The sequence below is a fragment of the Thermobia domestica genome, chromosome 16, assembly GCF_964235325.1.
Source record: "Thermobia domestica chromosome 16, izTheDome1.hap1.1, whole genome shotgun sequence".
In the NCBI taxonomy this organism is placed as follows: domain Eukaryota; kingdom Metazoa; phylum Arthropoda; class Insecta; order Zygentoma; family Lepismatidae; genus Thermobia; species Thermobia domestica.
Genome location: NC_137469.1, coordinates 36,011,522 through 36,037,596, shown reverse-complemented (window position 1 = coordinate 36,037,596; position 26,075 = coordinate 36,011,522). Strand labels below are relative to the sequence as shown.

The 26,075-nt window shown below is 38.5% G+C and overlaps 1 protein-coding gene across 1 annotated transcript in view; it reads right to left on the bottom strand.

The window, feature by feature from the left end:
• LOC145673003 (E3 ubiquitin-protein ligase RNF123-like) overlaps positions 1-26,075 on the bottom strand; it is an 88,989-nt gene that overhangs the window by 24,057 nt on the left and 38,857 nt on the right. Inside the window, exons 8-13 of the mRNA XM_081742302.1 lie at positions 20,193-20,438; positions 16,483-16,664; positions 14,689-14,846; positions 11,924-12,060; positions 6,206-7,232; positions 1,323-1,485 (exon numbers count right to left, since the gene is read on the bottom strand). Coding sequence (XP_081598428.1) covers positions 1,323-1,485; positions 6,206-7,232; positions 11,924-12,060; positions 14,689-14,846; positions 16,483-16,664; positions 20,193-20,438 — 1,913 coding nt within the window. The remainder of the gene's footprint in view (positions 1-1,322; positions 1,486-6,205; positions 7,233-11,923; positions 12,061-14,688; positions 14,847-16,482; positions 16,665-20,192; positions 20,439-26,075) is intronic.

Below are 26,075 nucleotides of genomic sequence, written 5' to 3'. Positions count from 1 at the left end.
ATTTTTGGAAAATCTGGACACATCTCTATTATTGCCATCAAGAATCGCAGAACAGTTAACACTGAGCGGTATACTACCATTAGCTAGAAGTAGTCGATACACTTAGATCCCACACCCCAAACATCACACCATTTTGCACCATGACAATGCACGATCTCACACAAGTGAAGGCTGGTGTAAAAATTAGTGTAAAGTCTACGTGTTAGGTCGCGAACAAAGAAAGTTAGTAAGGAAATGAAAGGACGCCAGGTTTATTGAAAAAGAACAAGGTTATGTCATGATTTGGAATGTAGGTCTCAAAATTGATGAGCAGTGGAGGAATATATTAAAAAAATAAATTTGTAACTGTAGCTTGACATTGTAATTTGTCACTTGTATCGTTGTTATCCACCAACATTTATTACAAAATATGGGGAAAGGGGAAGAAATGGCTTTATGAGATTTTGTTTTTCTTTTGTATCTCAATGGTGACTGCTTACAAGGTGCTAATTTGCGTTCACACCATCTCAGGATCTTTCTAAATATGAAACACTTTCGGTCTGATAAAGCCAAAGATTTAGTTAGCTGGAGGAACTGTTACACATCGATATTTTAATAAAAAAAATATTGTGTTTTGTTCAAAGGTTTTGTGTTATTTCTATTTTGAATTACTAAAGCAAAGCTAACGTGAACTGGATAGCTATGCCAAGCCAACGATGAGGATTTACATACCAGACAAACAAACATTTTTATATATAAGATATAGAATTTATCTTCATAAATCCAATTAAAAAAAAAATAATCAATGTTAGCATCAAGATAAAGTGGGTACCAAACCTAAGGCAACTTTCAATTCCATTCCAAAATGCTATTCTTATTTACTGAAGCCAGAGTTCGAAATGTTGACCTCAAATTTGAAAACATACATTACTTTGCTTTATAAAGTGCAGTTCGACACTTCCTTGTACAAAGAACAGTAATTACGTATAAGCATTAAAAATCTTATGGCATTGGAACAGCAGTGTGCAATGACTGTGTGTGCCACTCCCATGTGTTTAATTTTTTGACAGAAGATTTGTTTTTACATTTCTTAAACTTCTTTTACCCTTCCAAATTCTCCATGAATGTTTTAAATCCTTTTTGGAGTTTCAACCAAGCCGAAGAAGGAAGAGGATACTTCCGAAAGCGCTACTTGTCACATGTAGAAGAAAACTCTACTATACATCTTTTGCGGTGAGTACAAGCCTTCTTTGCTTTTCTCATTAAAAATATTTTTTTTTAACATTAGCAAGAAAATGGCTATCAAAGTATATGTCAAATTGATATATATTTATATTACTTACCTGGCATAAGGTACGTTTTCTAACGCAGTTAGAGTATTCTGGTTGCATACAAAAGTTGCTAATGACTGTATTAGTGTATCTTTAGAATTGGCATGAACGATCCTTCTGTCGGCAAAATGAATACACAAGAATTCAGCTACTTCAATCAACAAATCTTGATATCCTGGAAGACAAAAATAAATTTTATGGAAAACGTCAGTACAATTGATATTGGCTTTGTAGGTAAGTATATATATATATATATATATATATATATATATATATATATATATACACCCTGTTTCAAAAAGAATATACGTATTTCGAATGTATATATTTATTAAACTTTAAGACATACGAATATGAAATTTTACACACATATTTACGAACCTCTCAAGTTCAAATTACAGATGTTCAATATGTCCTCCATCAGCGACACGAACAATATCACATCGATACTTAAATTCCTCCCGTACTCGGACAAGCATGTCCTGCGTCACTGATGTTATGGCAGTACGGATCCGATTCTTCAACTCTTCCAGGTACTGTGGGAGTGGTGGTACATAAACGTTTGTCTTTAACGAAACCCCAAAGGAAGAAGTCACTGGGTGTCAAATCCGGTGACCGTGGATGCCAGCTGAGACATGCTAAGTCGGCAGCAACTTGACGACCAATCCAACGGTTCGGTAGAGTTTCATTCAGATATTCACGCACTTGACTCCAGTGAGGGGTGCCCCGTCTTGAAAAATGAAGTTGTCTTCGTGCAGCCTCGGAAACAACCAGTTTTGTAACAGCGAGATACTGCTGACTGTTAACCGTGTTTCCATTAAAGAAGAATGGGCCGTAAACAGATGATCGGGATATCGCACAAAACACATTGACTTTGGGCGAATCTTGTACATGTTTAATGACTGCATGTGGGTTCTGTAGGCCCCATATTCGAACATTTTGTTTGTTTACCTGAACACTAACACGGAAAGTCGCTTCATCACGACGCGTTGTGCTAAAGTATTATCATTGTCAATAGTATCCAGAAGCTCGTTACAAAATGCCACACGTTTGCGTTTGTCATCAGGACGCAGAGCTTGTAACAACTGTAACTTGTACGGCTTTATAACCAACTGACGTCTCAAAACACGCCAAATTGTTGTTGTTGGCACTTGTAACTCCCGACTGGCACAACGAGTTGATTTTGAAGGACTCCGTTGGAAAGCAGTTTGAATTCGTGCAATGTTTTCTTCAGGAACACGAGGGCGGCCACGACTCTTTCCTTTACATACACATCCTGTATTTACAAACTGTCAATACCATCTGCGAATGTTTCACCCATTTGGAGGATCAATTTGGTACCTCAACCTGAAACGTCTTTGCACTGTAATCACGGAATTGCACTTCGCAAACTCGAGAACACAAAATTATTTCTGCTGCGGAGTAGCCATTTTAAACATATGACGATTACCAAGCAAAACAGAAGATAACTGACATCTAGCGGCTATTAGTATAAACTGGACTATGTATTCGTTTCTCCAATAGCCGAGCCGAAGCGCAGCGATCGATAGTTTGGACAAAATAATTCTTCGTAATACGTATATTCTTTTTGAAACAGGGCATATAACCTACATATCAGGAATAATTTAATCGACTCAAGTGCTATGCTACGTTAAATCTTTCATGTTGCTTACCCAAATTAGGTATCATAAAGGAAATACATATTTTTACGTACATTACATCTTGTACTTGTTTTTGATTCCTAATATTTCGTTCACTTACGGGTCATTCCATGTGAAATCAAAAACGCCCAAAACCTCATGGTGTCAAATTTAGATGAAACTTGGTGTACATGTAGGCCCCTATGAGAGATGATCATACACCAAACTGTAGCCCTGTATACTACGTTCGCTTTCCTGATATACGGTTTCAGAATCTCAAAGGCTCGGTCCCTTTCCCCCAAAACACACAAAACTCCACCCAAATAACGACAACGAACAACCCTCCCGCTGGCAAAATCCATCCGTCAATGCTTGTACGACGTTGCCTATCTTTCCAAATTGTCAAGAAAGAGATCTGATGGTCACTGACTATTTCCCCCCCATTTTTTGTCAATTCTTTTTAAAATCCTTTCTCCAATATACTTTTCTTTTTCTTCCCGTAACTCAAATATAGTAAACGTATTTTCCGCGAAACTAGAGCAATGTAACATAACAAGCATAAATGTTTCCCTTGAGGTATTACGTTTTAATGCAATGGTTTTTAAAAAAACTCAAGAAATAACAAAAAGGAAAATTTGGCAACAACAGAACTGTCACCCTCACTGACTTTTCTTCGACTAGCCATAAATAAGCCCCCATACTGAGTTTGGCGACATCCTCCACCACCCACGGTATGTCGGCATTGGACAGCAACTGTATATAAGGATAGCAAACGTACTATACCCCCCTGTAGTTCCAGAGTACAGGGTGGTAAAAAAGGGACAAATTTGATGTTTTTGTAGAATATTGTGTAGAATGTTCACATATTTAGGTCAATGCAATATACAACGATTGATAATGGAATGTTCCAAAGATTCCCACAGGATTAATGAATTACAGACTGCACCAGAAAAACATTACTGCTAGGTCAGTTACACCTTACTTCATCAGTACTGACAAATTGAAAGTTGCCACATTGGCACCCCAGGTGTCTCTCCCGACACGGTCACACAAAAATCATTGTAGACTCCAGGCGCATTCTTGGCCCAAGCTGGTATTTGGCACACTTATGCCCGACATATAGGGCTACCTTGGTACCTAGTTTCAAGGAAATCAAATGAGCACTTTCTGAGATATCACTGATCCAAACTTTTTCCGGGATTTCTCGAAAAATATTTCATTTTCAAATAAATGTTCCTGACATATTTTGTAGCCTATTCTTTTCTCTTCAAAATGCTCCGTCACAATTTCATGAACCACAGTTTTTGGTAAATTTAACATCTGGGCAATTAAACGAATACTTAGTCGACGGTCTGAGTTCAAAACTTCGCGCACACGAGTCACATTGTCGGTGTTTGTCGAAGTCGAAGGTCTTCCAGCACGATCTTCATCGGCGACCTCTTCCCGGCCCTCCGAAAAGGCCTTGTGCCACCGAAACACACCACTTCTTGCTAAAGCATCATCTGGGTAAGCCTGCTTGATCATATCAAACGTCTCTAGATCAAAGATTTACCGAGTTTAACACAGAATTTAATCGCGTACCTCTACTCTAACGAACGCTGCATTTTCGGCTTGCACCACTCACAGAAACACGTCGCGCGAAAAAGCCTGTCCTGACTCTCCGTGTGCTCGGAGACAACTGACCAGCCGCTCGTTCGTTAGCTAGGAACACCCTCTACCGGATTCAGTCGGTGCGCGCACGCTCCGAAGTACAGTCATGGCGGAATAAAATCAGTCCTATTACTTCCCGGACAAACCCTGTACACCAAGTTTCATCTAATTCTGAAACGACGAGGGTTTTTTTCCCTGAAAATTTGGTTGATTTCACATGGAATGGCCCTTACTTATACAAGTACCTTATGAAGAATAAATTGAGTATGAATTTACATGTTGATAATGTTGGTTTATTTGTTCACTTCCTCACATCTACTTCAATGAGATAACTTCTCTTCAAACTCTTAAACACTTGAGACTTGCACATATTTAGCAAAGTGCAATTGCAACCAACCTTACATCTATATGGCCAAAAGAAATGTGACTAGAAGAATAAAAGAGCATATAAGAGACTCAAAGGGTTAAGATCTCGCAGTTTCAGATCTATTTAAACATTTGGCAGCCACGAAGCACACCATCAATAAGGTACAGTTACTCCATAAGAAGTCTTCAGAAATAGGAAGCTCAACGTATGAATCCTACTTTATTAGGAGTAAGAGTCTGGAATTAAATCTCGATCAAGGATCTCTGGATAAAAACTGAACCTATATTATCAACCTAAGAAACAACACAAACTTTGTTTAATTAGGTTCTAAATATAAAAGCGCAATTTTCTTCATCCCAGTACACATATTATATATATATATATATATAAATCAGCAATGTTTCAAATTTGTAAGAAACGAAATAGACAACAGGGATTGGCTACTACGATTAACCCGCGATCGATCCCGCTATTAGAAAAAATCTAACCATAATACATTTTTAGCTATAACTTTTTTCTTCTCTTTTTTCACTGAAGTTATTTCTGAAATACCTCCCCTACTCCTACATTGTTGTTTCGATGCAATCAGTCTGCAACATTTCAGAAATGTTGAAAACGTGCGTGGCCAGAATTAGTAAGTATCTTTGTATATTAAAAATAAAATGGTGCGTTAGAAAAAATCTATACAAGCAACCAATGGCGTTACTCCATAAGGCGCGACTGATCGCGGGTAAATAATGGCGAGAGAATAATATTCGCTAATTTCCTAACAGCTTCTAAATACATTTTTAAAACTGTATGTGAAGTGTTCACGAATTTGCAGAGAAGTTACCTCCATTGGAATAGATATAAGGAAGTGTACAAATAAACCAACATGCAAATTCATACTCGGTTTCTTCTTCATAAGGCTAAGGCTAAGGCTAAGGCTAAGGCTATTTCTCTAACGATGCTCGCAGAAGTGACTGAATGAAATATTAGAAATTAAAACCAAATACAAGACGCAAGATATGTAACAACACTTAGTTTGTTTAACCATCACACGTTTTTTTTTTTTTTTTTTTTTTTTTTTTTTTAATTTAGTTAATCCTAAATCGTCTAATATTGAGATGGTACCTAAAATTTTGTCTGTCAGCCGAAACTGGGATCACACATGCTAAAAAAATTCTATTTCACGGTAACATTAGTTTTGAGAATAAGTAATATATAATTAAGGCTAAACACAGAACAACTTTCCTTACCTTCAATATTTTCCAGCGGGGCAGTTGGATGGAAGTAATTTCTAAGAGCGCCACATGTCTCAATTAAAGCATCAAGATAAAAATCAGGAAGAAAACTAAACAGAGGTCCTTGCTGAGACGCTATTTTAACACTTTGAAGAATTACTCGAAGCAACCAAGCTATCTGAGTCTGTTTCTCAGTTGAGTATACAGCGGCAATCACCCACGCCATGTGACGAGACTGTTCCGAGAGTTTTCGCTCAAACACCTCAGACGCCCGCGTAAGTTCTTCTACAACTTCGTTGTCACTTTCTTTTACGTCCTTTCTGCTACCACCACTACTTTCACCACCACTTTCATCATACTTTTTTAATTTCTTCTGTGTTTCTTGCATAGCTGTAATATATTCATTCATATTATCTCGCAACGTACTTACTTTTCCCAGCTGTTTATACGCCGCTATATGAAAGAACAAAATTATACCATCTAATAATTCAATAAGCGACAACGCAGGATCTAATTTCCCGCGCCCTTTGAAGTCCTCTGAGCGATCTAAATGGGAAACTAATATACCCTCCGAGCCAACATGGTCTTCGTAATTAATACCATCATTGAGTGGGATCACTATAGTAGCTTGGGATTGAGCATCAAGAAGCCCTGCAGCAGATAGTGACGACGATGAGAACATTTCTGTCGTCACCGAGTTTTCACTTCCAATAGTCGTGTTTGAATCATCTGGCACAGCTGGTTCTACTTCCGGCGCCGTCTGAGACGAACAATCTGCCGTTCGGGACGTTGTTTGAGGCTCTTGTGAATTAGTCCCCAGGGCTCTGTTCAGCTCTTCCCGCAAAAGTTTCTGTAAATGGGATAACACACCGCCAAGCCTATCGATTGTAAAATAGTTCACAGAACCATCGTAGAAGATTCTACTGGGTATCACAACTGGATATGTAGTCACTTCCTTTTCCCACAGGGCTCTGAAGGTAACTAGCAAACGATGAAAACAGCACAGCGTCACAGGAAGCGGTGTTTGAAGAAATGGCACCGACTGCAACAAAGAAAATATAACACTCAATTTATGGAACATTATATAATTGTATAGATTAAATACATACTTATGTCACTAAAACGAGTCTTTGCTGTCAAGTATTGGATGCCTCGTTGAAAGAGTATAAAAATGAAACAAACAAACAAAATAATAGAGATGTTCGGTCGTGCATCACTCGGAGCTACATATTTATTTTTATTTCCATGTGTTCATGTTGAGATTTCTTTGTTATGATCACATATTCAGCCTGCCCTTTTATTTACTGATGGATGCTATAGGACGTATATTTAATATTTAAAAATATACAAACATCTTACAATATGTTTAAGGAGAGCAGACAGTATTTCAACAATGAACGACGTAAGATAAGCTTGGTAATTTAGGTGAATCTATTGTCTGCTCTCTTGAAATGCTTTAACCACTCATAAACACTGATGAACGGAATAAAAAGATTCAACGTAAGTCAACAAGTCAGTAAGTAGTAGTGATTTCAGTAAATTCACCCCCTTCCACTATGGGAAGAAGAGGCTTTCAATATCGGTTGAGTACAAGACCTCGCGTTGCCAAAATCGTGCTTGGCAAAAAGTCCGAAACATTGGGACTTTGTTCTGATGAGATTATTTATTTATTTATCTATCTATCTAACAAGCATTCTATGTTTTCAATGTTGTCAAGGTTTATCTTTTGACTACTTTGGACCCACTTTATAAAATCAGAGCATATCTGAAAATTCTGTTGAGAGCATGTTAGGGAATTACCTGTACACCCATTACTAGAGACCGGATGTTAGGCAAAATGCCTATTCTTTAATATTAAAGATATGATCAAAAATAACGTTTTAAAGTTTATATGGGGGGTTATAGTTTCGATTTAAGCCAATTTTATTTTGCCTATTTCGACCTTTACTGTCTAAATAATTGCTTTAGTGCCTAATGTTGCCTATTCTATGCATTTTTTTCAAAATAAGCCTTCATTGGGAAAATATATAATTTATATAACAAATAATACATACATATATACGTATATTAGGTGTTTGTAAACACAAGCACATAGTACGTTACACGTTTACACAGGGTGAACTTCAAAGATGTGCACATACTTCCGAGGTGATTAATGATATCAAAAGAAGACAAAAAGTCCTGTTGCATGTGCAATTCCGCGTCGTGTACGAGTGACAGGGGTGCCAACTTGGAATCGAAAATCGAATCCTGACAATTGGAGCGGAACAGATAGATGTGCACATACGTTGGGAGGTGATTCGTGACTTGAAAAGAAGACAAAAAGTCCTCTTGAATGTCACGAATCACCTCCCAAAGTATGTGCACATCTTCCAGGTTCACCCAGTATATATGGAATGCATAACAAGCTTCGTTTTTATATATACAACAAAAGAAAATATTGACAAAGAAGTATGTTTCTATCAGTTTTGAATATTTATCTTCATTATTTCGAGCTACATTTTAGTGCCTATTTTACTGCCTATTTTTTAAATGTTTAGTGCCTATTTGCCTGCCTATTTTCTAGGTTTTTAGTGCCTAAACATCCGGTCTCTAATGATATCAAAAGAAGACAAAAAGTCCTGTTGCATGTGCAATTCCGCGTCGTGTACGAGTGACAGGGGTGCCAACTTGGAATCGAAAATCGAATCCTGACAATTGGAGCGGAACAGATAGATGTGCACATACGTTGGGAGGTGATTCGTGACTTGAAAAGAAGACAAAAAGTCCTCTTGAATGTCACGAATCACCTCCCAAAGTATGTGCACATCTTCCAGGTTCACCCAGTATATATGGAATGCATAACAAGCTTCGTTTTTATATATACAACAAAAGAAAATATTGACAAAGAAGTATGTTTCTATCAGTTTTGAATATTTATCTTCATTATTTCGAGCTACATTTTAGTGCCTATTTTACTGCCTATTTTTTAAATGTTTAGTGCCTATTTGCCTGCCTATTTTCTAGGTTTTCAGTGCCTAAACATCCGGTCTCTACCCATTACACATTGATGAAATATGCATCAACTTTCTTTACTCTGATATAGACCACCACTCCGCGGTTTCTCGACTTCGAAACAGCAAATGCTGAAATTTAGTTTTTCCACGATTTTGGACAACCCTAGCTCTCAAACCATGTACTTTTACCAAAAGGTTCATATGAACTTTTTTTTTATCTTATTCTGATGCGAGAAATTACCTTTCACAGTCTGCTGGTATAGTTCATTAATACCATATATATATATATATATATATATATATATAGTTTCTCAAAAGTTCCTTGACATAGAGTAACTGTTATTATCAGAGTTACGACACAATGTAAGAGGAAAAACAGTCTCCAAATATAATGTTTTCAATCTAAAGTGAAGGAATTTTTTAAATCGGACGAGCCGTTTGACCTGTACAATCTTTATACGCCCAATGTTAAATGAAAATGCAACGTTTCAATTTACCTGGATCCACTACATAAGTGAATGAAGCTACTTTCTTTTACCAGCTCCCATTTCAAACAATAACTTCATTCACTTATGTTGTTGATTCAGGTAAACTGCAATATTGCATTTTCATTTAACATTGGGCACATAAAGAGTGTACAGCCCAAACGGCTAGTCCAATTTAAAAAATTCCTTCACTTTAGATTGAAAACATCATATTGGAGATGGTTTTTCCTTTTATATTTTGTTGTAACTTTGATAATAACAGTTACCCTATGTCAGGGGACTTTTCATATATATATATATATATATATATATATATATATATATATATATATACAGGGTTTTCATAAAGTCTGGACGGATTTAATTTGCTTATAATTTTCATAAAAATGCTCATAATGAAATCAAATAAAGTGCAAACGCTAGCGGAAGGATTAAATTTTTACTTGGCAACACTGTTAGATAAGCGGCAACTCTGAACACGTTGAGAGAGGGAGAGGAAGGGCAAGGGTCAGTTTCTTATCAAATTCCATCCATTGTTGTTTCAATGTTGACTGTTAAAAGTAAGTTGTAAGCTGCTTTAGTGTGTGTGTCTTTTAAAGAAATAAATAAATGAAAAACTTCTCTGAGAAGACTATTTTTTTACCGTATCAAAGATGGCGTCGGTGAAAGAGAAAGCGCAATGTGTTCTGTGGTACGCAGAGCTAAAATCACCAATTCTGGTGTGTCGAAAGTTCACCAAAGAGTTCAAAATGCCGGCACCGACTGAGAGTGCAATCCGAAAGTGGCATGCTAAGTTCTTGGAGACAGGGAGCGTCCTGGACCGTCCTCGAAGTGAGAGACCGCCAACATCGCCTGCAACCGTGAGCAGGGTAAGGGAAAGCATCATCAACAGCCCACAGAAGTCGATTCCTAGACGGTCCATGGAACTCGGAATTCCACAGACAACCGTGTTTAAGATAGCCAAGAAGACGATCAAGGCCAAACGTTACAAAATCAAGATAGTCCAGGATCTGCATGATGAAGATTTGGACATCCGGTTCAACTTCTGTAACGCAATGCTCAAGCAGTTGGAACATGGCGACGTTCTCCTTTCAGCCATCATGTTCTCAGATGAGGCAACCTTCCATGTCTCCGGGAAGGTTAACCGACACAACTGTCGCGTTTGGGGGACGGAAAACCAAAGAAATTTGAGACACATGAGAGAGATAGCCCTAAAGTGAACATTTGGTGCCCTGTGTCCTATGATCATCTGATTGGACCGTTCTTTTTTGAAGAGGAGACCGTGAATGGAGATTCGTACCTGGATATGTTGCAGAAATACCTCATTCCGGAACTGGAGGCGCGTGGAATCCAGAACGACATCGTGTTCCAACAGGACGGGGCATCCCCTCACTATGCAATCAAGGTGAGACAGTTCCTTGACGAGAAATTCCCTAACCGATGGATTGGCCGCGGTGGCCCGACCGCTTGGCCGCCAAGATCACCCGACCTTACCCCCTGCGACTTCTGGCTTTGGGGTCATGTGAAAACGGAAGTTTATGCAAAGAAGCCAAGTGGTTTGGAGAACTTAAAGGACAAAATCAGGGCGTCTGTGGCTGGCATTTCGGATCAAACACGGCGGAACGCTGCGAGTGGATTCCAGCACCGCCTACGCGAATATGTGGATGTAAATGGCGCCCAGTTGGAGGTGTGACGGTGAATGAACTGAGCTGGTGCAGATTACAGGTAAAAATTTAATCCTTCCGCTACCGTTTGCACTTTATTTGATTTCAATATGAGCATTTTTATGTAAATTATAAGCGAATTAAATCCGTCCAGACTTTATGAAAACCCTGTATATGTAAAATTTGCTAAATGCTAATAAACTTTGTAAATTCATATTCTTTCTACGTAAAGAAATGTTATTTTTCTTGTAGTGAATAGTTAAAAAATATCTAAATCCAAACATGAGCAATATATTTATATTTCTTCTTGATAAAAACTAAAATCCACTGCAATTAGTCGAAAATCCCTGATTTGGCAACCTGAGTCTATACGATGGTAAAAACTTACCTTACTTGCATTGATAAAGGGTGTAGTCTACTTTATTATTTATGTTAACGATACCGATTCTAAGCAGATGGATATTTTTTGAACCAAGAAAGAAGAGTAAAGGAAGGTCGGCTCATAATTGGGTAAATAGAATATCCTACAAAACTTTGGAAAACGTGAATAAGCATAATAAAGATATTGTTTAGAGCCAAAGTACTTACGCGACTTGTAATTAAATTTTCCTGAAGAAACAATCTGAACTTCTTTAGAAATATTTTTCTTGATGATGGGCGGGTAGCTGATCCGTCTGAGTTGTCCAGTAAGATTTTTAATAGTTCAACTTGTAAGGATTCAATACCTACAAAAAGATACATTATATTAATCAAATTCATCTTAGATTAATGCGTTTTAGATCAATAAAATTACAAAATTCGCATATACACATCGATATATTTAATTATACATTGTTACTTTAATTACTCAAATTTGTGATGAAGATTTTTACCTTCCTCTAGGGCATGGGCGTATTTCCACCAGCGGTTGTGCTCGATATGACAACCCTGACTATAAACTATAGCCCAACACCGGAGTTTCCATTGGAGTAGGCTTCTGTTCAGAGAAATCTAATCAAGTTTGGACCACTCCTCCTTGCAAGCTTTTCACAAGCCAGTCAATGTGCGTGGGCGACGTAAGGAAATCGCTTGCTTCAAACACCCGAAAGCACAAAGGTCCATTGGTGCACCATGGGGAGACGTGACAGGAATGTCTGAATATGGAAAAGCATGAATTCCAGTTTCACGCGCTTTGCGGACCATGTGTGCCACAGTCGTTCGAGCCGTGTGGCTGGCTGCTTTGTCTTGATGAATGAAGACTTTCGACACCTCAGCACCATACAACGACGGAATATGCTGCCGGTATAATGGCCCCAGAACGTTTTGTTGATAGTATGCTGTATTAATTTTCACATTTCGTGCAACTCTATGTAGGGAAGTTTCCCTTTATGGAAAAAAACTTGCAACCATCATGAAGCCATGAGGAAAACTTTCGCGGCACGTGTGGACCGAATTGGCATGGTCCCTGGCATCCTTTGGATGATAGTAAATGGCTCGAACCGGCTTGAAGTTTGACAAATAGATCCAGGCCTCGTCTAACGTGACCACATATTTCCACTTGTCACACGCTAAATATCGTTTATAGAGCCGTTTGCAATGGACGGATGTGTTTGGCTGTGAGTGTGTAAACACGTGGCTCATGCTTCACTTGCAGGCGTAAATCCTGGCTGATTATCCTCTGCACAGTTAATTTGGATCTTCTAACACTTCTAACAATGTCTCTTTGTGGCAGTGGACTCTCCTGGGTCACCAACTTCTGCACTTGTCGAACCACATCCATTGTACGTTTGGAACGGAGGTGCTGTTTTCGTACCACTGTGCGCACACTCGCTTCCTCTGGCTGCGCATTTTTATTGCGTTTGAGTACATTGGCAATACCCTTCTTGAAAATGATGAAACCCTTCGACGAACACTGTTTCACAATTGCACTGCAGCTGTATCCGATGTCGGAAAAAGTGGTGATGTACCCTTCCCAGAATGGGGTCACTTTTGGAGGAATTTTACACTCGAAGCATTTCCTGCTACCGAATTCTCCACACAGCTGGTTTCTGATTGCACTGCTGTGCTTACTGTCTATGCAATTCTAGCGCATCTGGCGGACGTACCACTTCGTTTCCATAAATGTGGACCGACCTTCTGTATAGTTCATTCTCTTCAGCATGAAACAAGCTTTCCAGAGGGGTTATGTGTTGGAGCCCATAACGTACTTGAATAGAAACAATTGAGACAATGTTGTGGAAATTCCCTCCAGAAATCCCTCTCATCAACTTTGGACCCCTCCGGAGTGGCCCCAAGTAAAAGTACACAATCCAAATGTGAAAATGAAATTTTGAGTTTCACGTCCCACGGTAATGGCGGCTAGGCTAAAGGAGACGGTGATGATGAGAAATGAATGAAGTGGTGGAATGAAGAAAGTGGCAGGAAATGGGAGAACCCCGAGGAAACCCCTACACACGGTGTTTGTCCACCACAAAGTTCATTTGGCGGAGCAGGATTTGAACCCGGAACCCCATGCACCAGAGGTGAACGCTCTACCACTGAGCCACCGCGGCCCCCACAATCCAAATGTATCTCGAAAAATATTATAGGGGAAAAGAAATGAATGTACCAAGTTTTACTTGATAGACGGAACAGATATGAGGGTAAAGCTTGTTTCATGCTGAAGAGAATGAACTATAAACCATAATTTTCCAATGAACAGTGTTGATGCAATAGCTATTTCACTGCGAGTTTATGATTTTCTTTATACTAATAGGGTTAATGGGCCCCAGGGGCTTACTCTGTTGTCCATGTCACCTAATTTTTTTGCATGAACATATCTTTGTTATGTTTATCGAATGGACTAGGTTTGATTTGGATGACAGGTTCATGTCCGTTCCTTGTAAGTTTACATTATTGTCTTTGTAGTTGAGTAAAAACATATCCAACAAATCCGAAAAAGAAGTGGTGCAAATCTCTCTCTCTCTATATATATATATATGCAAAACACAACTGATAGATATTCTTAAGAATGGCTTTAAAGTAGATGTATTAAAAGGGAAGACAATCTGCAAATGAAAAGAAGAAAGAAAAATCTTTGACTACAAACAGCTGGAAGTATTACTTACAAGGCATTTCTATCAACTGAGGTCAATTGAGAAGACAGCATGATGGCTCAGTTATTTCCTATCGTACCCCAATTAATGGCAAATGAAAACCACAAGGCATACCGATAAATAAATAATAAACAAAATAAATAGTACTATGAGGCTAATAGAACACATTTCTGAATATATTACAGAATTTTTATAAGAATTTTTTGTTTTTCTCGATACACATTAGTCAGTACAAATTTCTCTCATATATTTAAGCAATGAAACAGAAGTTTCACTTACTGTTAATTGCTTCTTTTATCCTCTGACAAGACTCAAAGTAAGCTTGCCTTCTCTTTTCTGATTCTACGGTTGTTTCTTCTGTTGGCCACCACGGAGTGTTCACTACAGAAGCAAGGCCACCTTCATCCAATGGTTTTATATGAACAAAATTGGGAAACCTGAAGAAAGATAAATATGTTCAAAATACCTTTGTCTTGCAACAACTACGTTATATAATGTTTTAATAGAGTGCATATTTAATCTAATATGTAAAACTGAAAGTGACTATGATTATCACTCCATAATTATTGAACCACCCGATCGATCTCGATCAAATTTTCGTATCAGGGATGATTTTTATGATTTCAATTTGCCGGTACAACGAAGGGGAACGGAAGGGGGAGATATATAAAAAATAAATATAACTTAATAACTCCTGAACCACTAGACTGATCTCCTATCAAATTTGCCACAGAGATGAGGTTCGGGCCTGAGATGGTTTTCATCATTTCACTTTGACAGTGCAATGTAGGGGAGTGGAGAGATATATAAAAATCCATAAAAATGAAAGTTACTATATTTGTGACTTAACTACTCTTGAACCACACGACCGATCTCAATCAAATTTTCAACATACATAAGGTTCGAGCCTGGGATGTTTTTTATCATGTTACTTTGACGGTCCAACTTGGATATATTTAAAAATGATCGATGTTAGTGTCGAATCCATAGCTTTTTGGGTCGCTGAGATGAACAGTGACATTTACGATGCTGTTTATATCCAATTTCTGTCCCATAACTTGGGGGGAGATACATAAAATGATTGAAAATGACCGATATTAGTGTCGAATTTATAGTTTTCGGTGTCGTTGAGATGAATAGTGACACTTCCGCTGCCGTTTGAGTTCAATTTCAGCTCTTGTCGGCAAAAGGTGAAAAGGAATGAAGGCTGGGCGTGGAAAGAAGGTGACACTATGCTTTTTATCATTACACTTTCATTGAAATGTGTATCTAAAGGGAAAGAGAGTTGAAATACTTTTCACACACCTAATCTCCCCGTGCGAATAGATATTTCACCTAGTATTAATTAAATTACAACATGTTCTTATTTTCCGTGTATTTGACATCCATTGCAGTATGCAACGAACAAGGTAATAGACACTTTTCTCCATAAAATAATACATGTAAAAGAACTTTTGTATAGAATCTGTATATTTTCATATTTTTATCTGAGTAAATATTGCTGCACGTTTATAAAATAACACTGTTTAAATAATATAAATCGTACACAAGACATTGGAATTTCTCACCAAGTTACACTAAAGGAATTTACAAATTTCTACGTAAAATTCAAGTTACGTCAAGATTTGTTGAACCCATTACTTACCTAAGTTCGGAGGTTATTGTACTGTATCTTGTTAACAGATTTTGTATCCGAACAAAAACCCTAGACACTACGGGAGTTTTAGAGTTCCTTCATGGCTAAGCGGTTAGTGTACGCGCCTTTGGCATGGGAGACCCGGGTTCGCTTCCCGACGGGAGCTCATGTGGTTCTGATTCCACGTTAATCAGTAGGTCCCATCTTATATAGCCTCGCTGCTGAAAGGGGCGTTAAACTCAAAATTAACTCAACGACGGGAGCTTAATAGTTTCATTTCAAATTGTTGTAAAATGTTTTATAGCATGATTTATTTCCTAAGTTGCAGGTTAGTGGTGTTGAAGTTATTGTCGAAGGTTCGATCCCTTATAACGATATACAGACCAACCGTCCTGAAAGTTGGAACAAAAACACAATAAAACCTCCATTTGTCTTACCTAATTTTGTCAAAAAGTACATGCTGTAACAAATACTGTCTTGTTCTCACGTGTCCCAGAATATCTATAAGTATTCGGAGGCTTTGTCGCTGATGAGGGTATTCTAAAACAAAAGAGGCGTGACGAAATCCAGTTAACAGGCAAATTATTACGCTTTCTAACAGCTGCTTTAATTCATGTTCCTGCAAAAGAAAGACCATAATTACTAAAATAATTCACTATGTTTACCAACTTTCTTAAGTGATATTCTTAACTAAACAGATACAAAATTAATATGACAGTTATGCTCTTTAGGCTAAAAGAGATGAAAGATTAATGAAAGTAAACTAGTGGAATGAGAATGTGGGAGGAAATGGGAGAAACCGATAAAACACAAGGATACGATACTTACTAATGGAAGTTATTGAATGCATATTCAACGATTAAAAGATAAGGAAATCTCACCTTAAACACCCCTGTATTAAATTATACAAGGTCCGACAGAGAAACCTGATGGTTTTTAATTGAAATTATGACTACGCTTACATACTGCACGTACCTTTTGAAAATTACATTTCTTTCAAATATTTTTCCCATGTCGGAGAGCCGTATTTACGACTGACTTAACCGAAAGCTTTTTTTTTTCTTTCTTTTTTTAAGATTAATTCTGCACACACGTGATTGTTAAGGTTGACCGTGACACTGTTGCCAGCTTTAATTATTTCAGTCGCAATGGAGAGTTCGCCAAACGAGTACTCATCTTGGAGACTATTTTAATGAGTCAATGATCGTTGTTCAGTACGCATTTCGCCGGCAATTCAACATTTATCAAAATCACAATGTTCCATGCCGCAGAACATTCCTGTTGTGGGTTAGGAAAGCTTTAAGTTTTACGTCCCACAGTTATGCCGGCTAGACTAAAGGAGACGGTGATGATGAGAAATGAATGAAATGGTCGAAAGAAGAAAGTGGGAGGAAACGGGAGAACCCCGAGAAAACCCACGCACACAGTGTTTGTCCACCACAAAGTTCACTTGGGCGAGCTAGGATCGAACCAAGGACCCCATGCACCAGTGGTGAACGCTCTTACCACTGAGCCACTGCGCCCTGTTGTGGGTTAGGAACTTTCCGGATACAGCTTGTGCCGTAAAGAAGAGACCTTCAGAAAAGCAATGTATCGTTCGACAATGGGAAAAATTATTTCTAAAATATAATTTTCAAAAAGCAGGAGAGTATGTTTCATACCTATTGTTGTAAGCAAAACGCTTTGAGTTTTAGTTCAATTCGGAAAGAAACTATTGTTTGTGAATAGTGTAGTCACAATTTCAACTTCAAAACTGTCATGTTTTTCTGCCGCACCCTGCTTAACATATATGGTTTGAAGGGTTCTTCGGTCCCTTTGTTAGGGTGTAGTATGCTGCAAGTTTTCATGAAGAGTATTGGACATGTGGAGATACGGATTTTCATTTTCTCTGAGTTACGGAACTTTCCAGAGTGAAAAATCCTTTCATCATATGAGAAGTTTAGTAGCACAGAGGAATATTATACACTGACGAAAGGGCCTGAGAAGTCTTGAATCCCATGTGCTGTTATTTAACATAGGGATATTAATTTGAGACTTTGTTACTTAAACTACGGACACAATGTTGACTACCACAAACTAACTATGATACAGAACATTTCGTAATGATGATGTTATATACCTAGTCTAGCCATAAATTCTGTCACACACTTTTTTTTGTGAATATATGAAATACGGTTTGAGATTTTTCAATCTGTTTTTAATATGTTATAACCACATATATTTTACAATTGGCACCTATCAAACTTCAAAATGTCCACCATTGGCACGCACACAGGCTTTGAGTCTCTTGGGCCAGTCATCTATTGCAGTACGGAGAGTATCAATCGGAAAATCCGCCACTGCTGCCACCAAGGAACGCTTCAAACTTTTAAGTGAAGGGTCTTTTCTTGCAGACCATGTCTTCTAACACTGCCCACAGTTTGTAGTCCAGAGGGTTTAAATCGGGGCTAACAGAAGGCCACTCAGCACTGAAGATGAAATCTGATACATTGGCCTTCAACCACTGTTGTGCCATCCTTGCCTTATGAGCTGGCGCAGAATCCTGCTGGAAGGTCCAGTGATCATTGTTAAACATGGTGTCACTCAAGTCCTTCACAATAGGCTCCAGAACAGTTTCCAAATATACCCTGGCACTTGTTTTTACACCTTGCTCACAAAAATGAAGTCTGGTGTGGTCTTCATAGCTCACCCCCCACCAAACCATGACTGAGGAGGGGTGATGACCTCTCTGAACCTTAGGAACTCTCCCACGAGCTTCTCGAGAGCTTGCTGCATATATATCCTATCATTTTGGCGGTTAAAGCTCTCTTCAATGGTAAAGATTTTCTCGTCGGCAAAGAGGATTTGCCGATGTCCATTGTTGGCGTACCGCTGTAGGAGCTGTCTTGCTTCAGTTTCCTCTGCTGCTTCAGCTGTGGTGTCAAGAAATGCTCCGTGCTCCGCCGATAAGCTCTGACCTTCAGGTCTTCAGAAAGTAACCTGGATATTGATCTTGGGGCCATGTTGAGCTCCCGTGCCATGATCTACTTCCGGAGTGGATTTCACCGCACACGAGCAGCCACTGCTTTAACAGCTGCCACTGTTCTCACACTGCGAGGACGACCATCCCTTCGCCGGTCACGTACACTGCCGTCTCAGTAAACCGCTGGATTGTGCGATAAACAAATTTTTTGCTGATTTTCAGAAGTTTCAGCAGTTTGAAAATCTCACTTGGTGAATTTCCACTCTTATGCAAGACAAACACTGCAACTCTATTTTTGTACTCACTCCATTCCATGCTTAAGCGAAGCAGATCCATCCGTTCTTTCCCTGTTCGACCCACACTGGCCAGGGCTGACCTTGAGCTACATTGTACCTTGCCACCTGCACAACAGGTTCTACAGTCAAAGCCAAAAGTTTGTGACAATATTTATGGCTAGACTTCCTTCATGAATCAAAGTCAAGTTTAGGTTTATGCTTATACATACTTGTTGTTACGCGTATTGGCCTAAAAAACAAAACGACTAAAAGAAAAGTTGAAACTTAAAAGAATGGAAAAACTTTTAAAAATAAATAAATAACTGAACTAAGTTCATTTGTAAAGAAACTATCCAAACAAGGGTCTTCAGTCATTCAGTTCCTGTCTTTTGACAATGATCATTGTCAAAAATACCATTGTACTGTGACGCAATGCCTGAAACAGCTCTTTAGAACCATAAGAATGAAAATATTGTATCTATGACTTAAAAAAATAAAAGGGTGTTTAATTTACCGCAAACTTACATGAATGGTTACCTTCTTTGCTTCACAATCGGTAGATCCTGGGTTTGAATACCGCGTCCAATTACCCTGACTAAGAGTTTTCACGATTTTTCCATCTGTTCTACCAGACAAATACTGAGTTGGTTCCTTTAAATAGAAGTCTTGTCCGATTTTCTACCAAAATTTCCCCTCATACTTTTCACCATTAATACTTCCACCTTTATACTGTAGAATACTCAACTAGACTTAATGTCAAATCAACAAAATAACTAAATAAAGTTCTTGAGCAAAATCGTTACTTAAAAAGAAGGTAATAATTATCACAGCACTAGATTAAATTATGTCAATCACTATATATGCAAACAGTCAAGAAAACCGAGGAAAAGAAAAACTATATATTACTCACCTCTAAAAATGCCCAAAGTATATCTAGAAGGTTCATCAACTTTAATTTTTTTCCTTTTGAACTTCTTGATGTACATTCGTTGCATACAGACTGAAGAAATGGAACAAAGCACGCCTCTGCTATATACGATGACGTCAACAACGGTCCTAGATGATCCATTACCATTGACGCAATTATCATGATACTGGCCTGATTAGATAATGATGGTTGGTTTGCACCTGCAAATGATATGGCGCCCTGTGTATCCTGTAATATCAAATAAGAGAGTAGTAATATTAACATTTATTTGTATAATTTTCTAGTACAATAAATCTTTCTTAACTACTCTCCCCCTTTACTCCCAATGTTTTATTAATCTCTTCATAATGGACAGAAATTATTCTCACCAAGGATGCTTCCAAAGATGAACCTTGAATCTAGGGGCAACCTATATATTTCCTGAAAGGATCTGTCACGCAAGTTCCAAAATACGTTTCAATTCCTTGTTCGAATGAGTACAGAAAACAGTTTATATGGAGGGTTCACGAATGTCCAACTTCCAGTAACTTCGAAAAAGTGAGAGTTACGTGATCCTCAAACTCTAAAAGCAAAGGCCAAGTCCTGGCAGCACCATCTTGCCAGGATCGTGACGTGTGAGTTACATGGCTTTCACACATGGCCAAAAACAAAAGCCAAGCTCCGGCTAACAACATCCACCCGGAGACTTCTTCCCTCTCATCACCCGAGCCTTGTCGTAGCGAGAGGGCTTAAACCCTGAAGAGTGACCAATCGGGTTTATATAGCTACAAAGAAAGAGCTGTTCGGATCGAGTAAATGAGCTCAAATTATCATCATGACTAGTTTTCACCTAATTAGTAACTCAAAATCTATTGAACTTTTTGTACCGTCTGACCTATCAAACAACTCGTCTAGATGAGCAGTTGACGAATACATAATGAACGTATGGATCTGACAGCGTATATAGGTGAAATCGAGGTAAATATAGAATTGAAATACACCGAATGCATCATATCTAGCCATAACAGTGGGTCAAATGACCTGCTTTTCTCAATTTTATAGGTCCCCTAATATAGAATATTTATAGTCAAATTATTTTTTGGTTTTATTACCTTAATATAGGATATGATTGGTAGTGCATATTATATTCTTAATCTATTACTCATGCGGAGCACCTTGATATATAGAGCATATAGGTCAAGCTGTTCTATATATTTTCACTCCTGAAGGAGCGGGATCACTTCCGGGCAAGGAATTGAAACCTGTTTTGAAACTTGCTCGACAAACTCTTTCAGGAAATATATAGGTTGTCCCCAGATTCAAGGTACAACTTTGGAAGCATTTCTGGTAAATACATAAGAATTTAATACAGAAAACTGTTTCTCAAATTTGAAAAGAAATCTGCGATATTAATACAGCAGAGATAAAAATTCCTATTTCCACAAAATGTCTTTGTTACACGTGAATAAGTTCGTGAACCACAACACAACAACACAGAACAGCTGCAAGAACAAGGTGAACTTGAAATTATTCTTTTACCTGCCGTCAATAAATTGCTAGAGAGGTAAAATTCTTAGAGAATTTTAAATGAGTATTTATTTATTTATTTATACATATTTCTGTACATTACCGGCATTTATAGCCTTAAGCTAGTCATGTATGAGAAATCCTCGGAGATGAGAGATGCTCGGCGAACACACTAGCTGGGGACGGGGAACGGAAGGAATCGGAAAAATGAAATCTTTGAGTTTTACGTCCCACGGTTATGTCGGTTAGGCTAAAGGAGACGGTAATAATGAGAAATGAATGAAATGATGGGATGAAGAAAGTGGGAGGAAACGGGAGAACCCCGAGAAAACTCACGAGCACGGTGTTTGTCCACCACAAAGTCTACACGGCGCGAGCTGGGGGAAGGAATCGGCCTGGGACCTATATGTTAGGTACCATCCCTGCCTGGTGTGAATGACGAAATCGCAGGAAGAACCTGCGTCAGGATGACTGGCCTGAAAAAGCTGTTACATTTTCTTCGACCGAGGGTCCCCATGTGGAATTTAAATGAGTAAAATCAGTCGTGGAGAGCCAGTCGTATGGTCGAGAATTCTACACGAAATTTCTTCTCTTCCCTGACAGATACACTCCACTTTTCCTTCAAGCTTGCATCTTCCCCTGCAACTTCAAGAATAAAGAAACAAACGCCTTTTGTTTTACGATAAAATTTCAACGAGGAATATTTTTCCTCTTACCCTGTATTGAAAGTGTCCCCAATAATTCGAGCACTGAAAATAGTACTCTGATATTACCCTATATTTCCATTTGTAACTAATGTGTCATTTTTCTAATGAGTTTACTATATATTGCATACAATTACTGCATAAGCTGTGAATAAAATTTGTTGAGTTGATTGCGAGTTTAACGTCCCTTTCAGCAACGAAGCTATATGAGACATGTACACCTTGTCTCAAAAAGGTTGAGCGCATTCTTTATTGGTGTTTTGAGGCAAAAATTTTCTAAGTCCAGCTTCGGGTATCTTCGGGAAAAAGTAAGCCAGGTTCGAACCTCCAAGCCAGCCTTTGCAATCGGGAAAAAGTTTGCAGATTTGTTTTTCTTCTTTTAAATATAATAAGACTTGTTACCAAGTGTTTAAAAAAGCAACATTGATTGAAATACTTAATGATACAATATTTCGAAACCTTTTTTTCTTTAATGTCAGCACATGCTTGTTTGTCATTTAGCTCTCCATACGTAATGGAACATTTAAATACGTTAAAGAATCTTTCCATATGTAAAAGAATGCTGAAAGTTAAAAAATAGAACATAATTATCGCCTGAGTACTAAAATAAAAGTCAAAGTAGAACAGAAACAGCGTTTGTAATGGATATGAATGTCATAATTATCTTGAGATCCGTTATACATCACTAGAAGCATAGTTCTAGAAGTCCTTGCGTTAGCTCATTGGTAAGCTGTCGGACTTCACATCTTAAGGTTGAGAGTTCGAATCCCGTCTAGATTAGTCCTTTTTTTAAAATTATATTTTCCGCAATGCATGAAAAATTATATAAAATAATTACATTAGAATACATAAGTTGTGTATATATAACATAATCATTGCAGAACATAGTAATTATTATGTTTAAAATATAACATCTGAGATAATTTTCACAGTAGGTCGGTATTATATATGAGGATGTAAATACAACTTAAGAAACTCGTTCAATAGCAATAAATAAGTTATGTAGTGTATTTATTTGCATCTATTTGTCATACAGATGTAACTTCTCAATATTCTCATTACAGCATATCATTTACATTCGTGAAATACAATATATTCCTACGGATATAGAAAGTGTATAAACAGAGTATCCAAAGTCGTATCCTGCTTCAAGACACATAACTTTTCCCGATCCCCTTAACGTCACGGGAAGAAACACAAACTCTCTTTAGAACGGAATGTCGTTACTTAGAGTCTCATTCGAATACGTTGAATATGCTTTTGTATATTCATCTCTCTCTCTCTCTCTCTCTCTTTCGCTTTGTTTATGTGTGTGTGTGTGTGTGTTGCTGAATATCCCAAGTTGAATACAACATTTGCCAAGTATATGAGCATCATTGTCATCGAATACCAGAAATTGAAAGTCGTGTTTCTTCAGGTTGGGTTTACGTGTTCATGTTAGCTCACTGGTAGAGTACGGACTTGCCAAAAAAGAGGTCTTGAGTTCAAAGCCTAGAGCTAATAATCATTCTTTTGTTAGTAGGATTGCACAGAAATCGGATACAAGGAGTGGTTTACTTCTAGAAATATTTTCAGAAGCGTTTAGGTAGCCCTGAAAAGGGCTGTTTTCGGGAGTTAAGGCGGGGACATTAATATTGTGTCCAAGACCCTTCTGAATTTATTACACGCTCCATTCTTCTGGGCATGGAATCTATTACATGGGTGACAAATCTATCTCCTTCCCCTACCTCCAGCCATGCTTCGGAAACAAGATGCCACAGGTCATCCTGAGTTCTTGGTGGATCTGCCTCAGGCCAACTTTCCCTTAGAGTACGCTTCACTTCTGCCCACATATTTTCCATGAGATTGAGGTCTGCTCCACGAGCGGCCAGTCGATTAAATCAATCTCAGGATGCCCTGCGAACCATTCCTGAATCACACGGGAAGTATGTATTGGCGACTGGTATTGCTGGAACTGAATTACACCATCAGGCTGAAATACTCGTACAGATAGCACCATGATATTACTCATAATGTCTAAGTACTGAGCATTGTCCAGATGTCCTTCAATTCTATGAAGCTGTCCTGCTCCGCGACTGGAAATCCAACCCCAACATAAAATAGATACATGGCCACTGCGATTGCAAGCAGCCACATATCCATGGTCATATCGGGTGCCTCTCGGACGATACACAAAACGGCGTCCCTCCTTTGATGTTGTGAATATGGATTCATCTGAGAAAACTACGTTTTCCCAATTGAGACCCACATTCGCCTGTGCAAACGCGAGACGGTAAATTTTGTGGTCGTCTGAGAGTTATTCCTTCACGGCAGCAACACGGCCACGTAACCCAGCATGACGAAGCCTTCGCAGAGCTGTATGCTTTCTACCAGGAAAGAGAGAAACTTCCCTTAGCTGTCTAGACGTCCTTAGTGGGTCTAACCGGGCTTCGTTTACTAATCTCGCATCTTGGGCTTCGGTTGACACATGCGGACGACCAGGAGATCGTAAATTATCAGTCTGACCTGTAGCACCATATTTCCGAATCTATCGCCTTCCTGTAGAGGCCGGGACACCTACTCGCCTGCTAGCTGCAGTTGCAGAATAACCTTCCAACTCCCATAAAGTAATTACTGCTGTACGTCTATCCATAGTTACCAATGTTCTGAGCTGTGAGAAGGAAGCAATAGGTAAAAGCTAGTACCTGACGTGTGATTGGTTACTTGCACGACACGCCTATTGTGGGGAACAGCGTTGCCAGATCTAGCATAATGATGCTAGATCTAGCATAATTTGCATGTCTCTAGCATCTAGCATCTTGCTTTTAGCATCCTGCCCAAATCTAGCACAATTTCAGCAAGTTTATCAGAAAGCCGTAAAACCTGGAGATGAGAAAGAAGTTGGTCGTGGGAAGAGAAAGAACGGCAGAAATGTATCCTCTTCCATTGATTTATACAGTCGGTAAACCATACAGGCAGTCTTATTTTCCGAAGTAAGTTCGAAACGTCTTTGGGATTTTTTGTGGCTCCACCCAGGGTTTTCTAATCCTTTAACTCCGAGGCATGGGCGGAGCTATGGGGGCCATTCTCCCCCCAACTTTTTGACAACTTCACCATCTTTATTTCTGACTTCATGATCACATTTATTCCTGAAATGACAGCTCCGAGACCGACCAAAAATCTGCCGCCCCCCCCCTAGCAGACGATTCCTAACTCCCCTTATGCTGCGAAGTAATTTTCTTTCAAAATATGTAAACAAAAACTTTGCATTCATTTATACGATATATACGCCATTGAGTGTGGCAACGACTGCATTAATTTAGCTGAGTTAAAATTTTGGTGCGTGAAATATTGCATTCTTGCTCTCTGTGTATTTTAAGTTACGTTATCGTATCTCAACTTCGTTTTTTTAAACTCCTGAATTAGTAATTATGAGGATCTAGCATAATTTGACCGAATCTAGCATAAGTTCGATCAGGTTTTGGAATAATTCCGAGCTGTGAGTCTGGCAACGCTGGTGGGGAACGACTTGGTCAACGACTCGCGAAAGAAATCTGAAAATGGTGTGCCGTAATAATAATATCAAAAACAGTTTTTATAAAGGAATATTAATACATACGAAAAGCTGTTTAAAGAATGAATTGTTATACTCACTTTACACGTATAAAAACATATA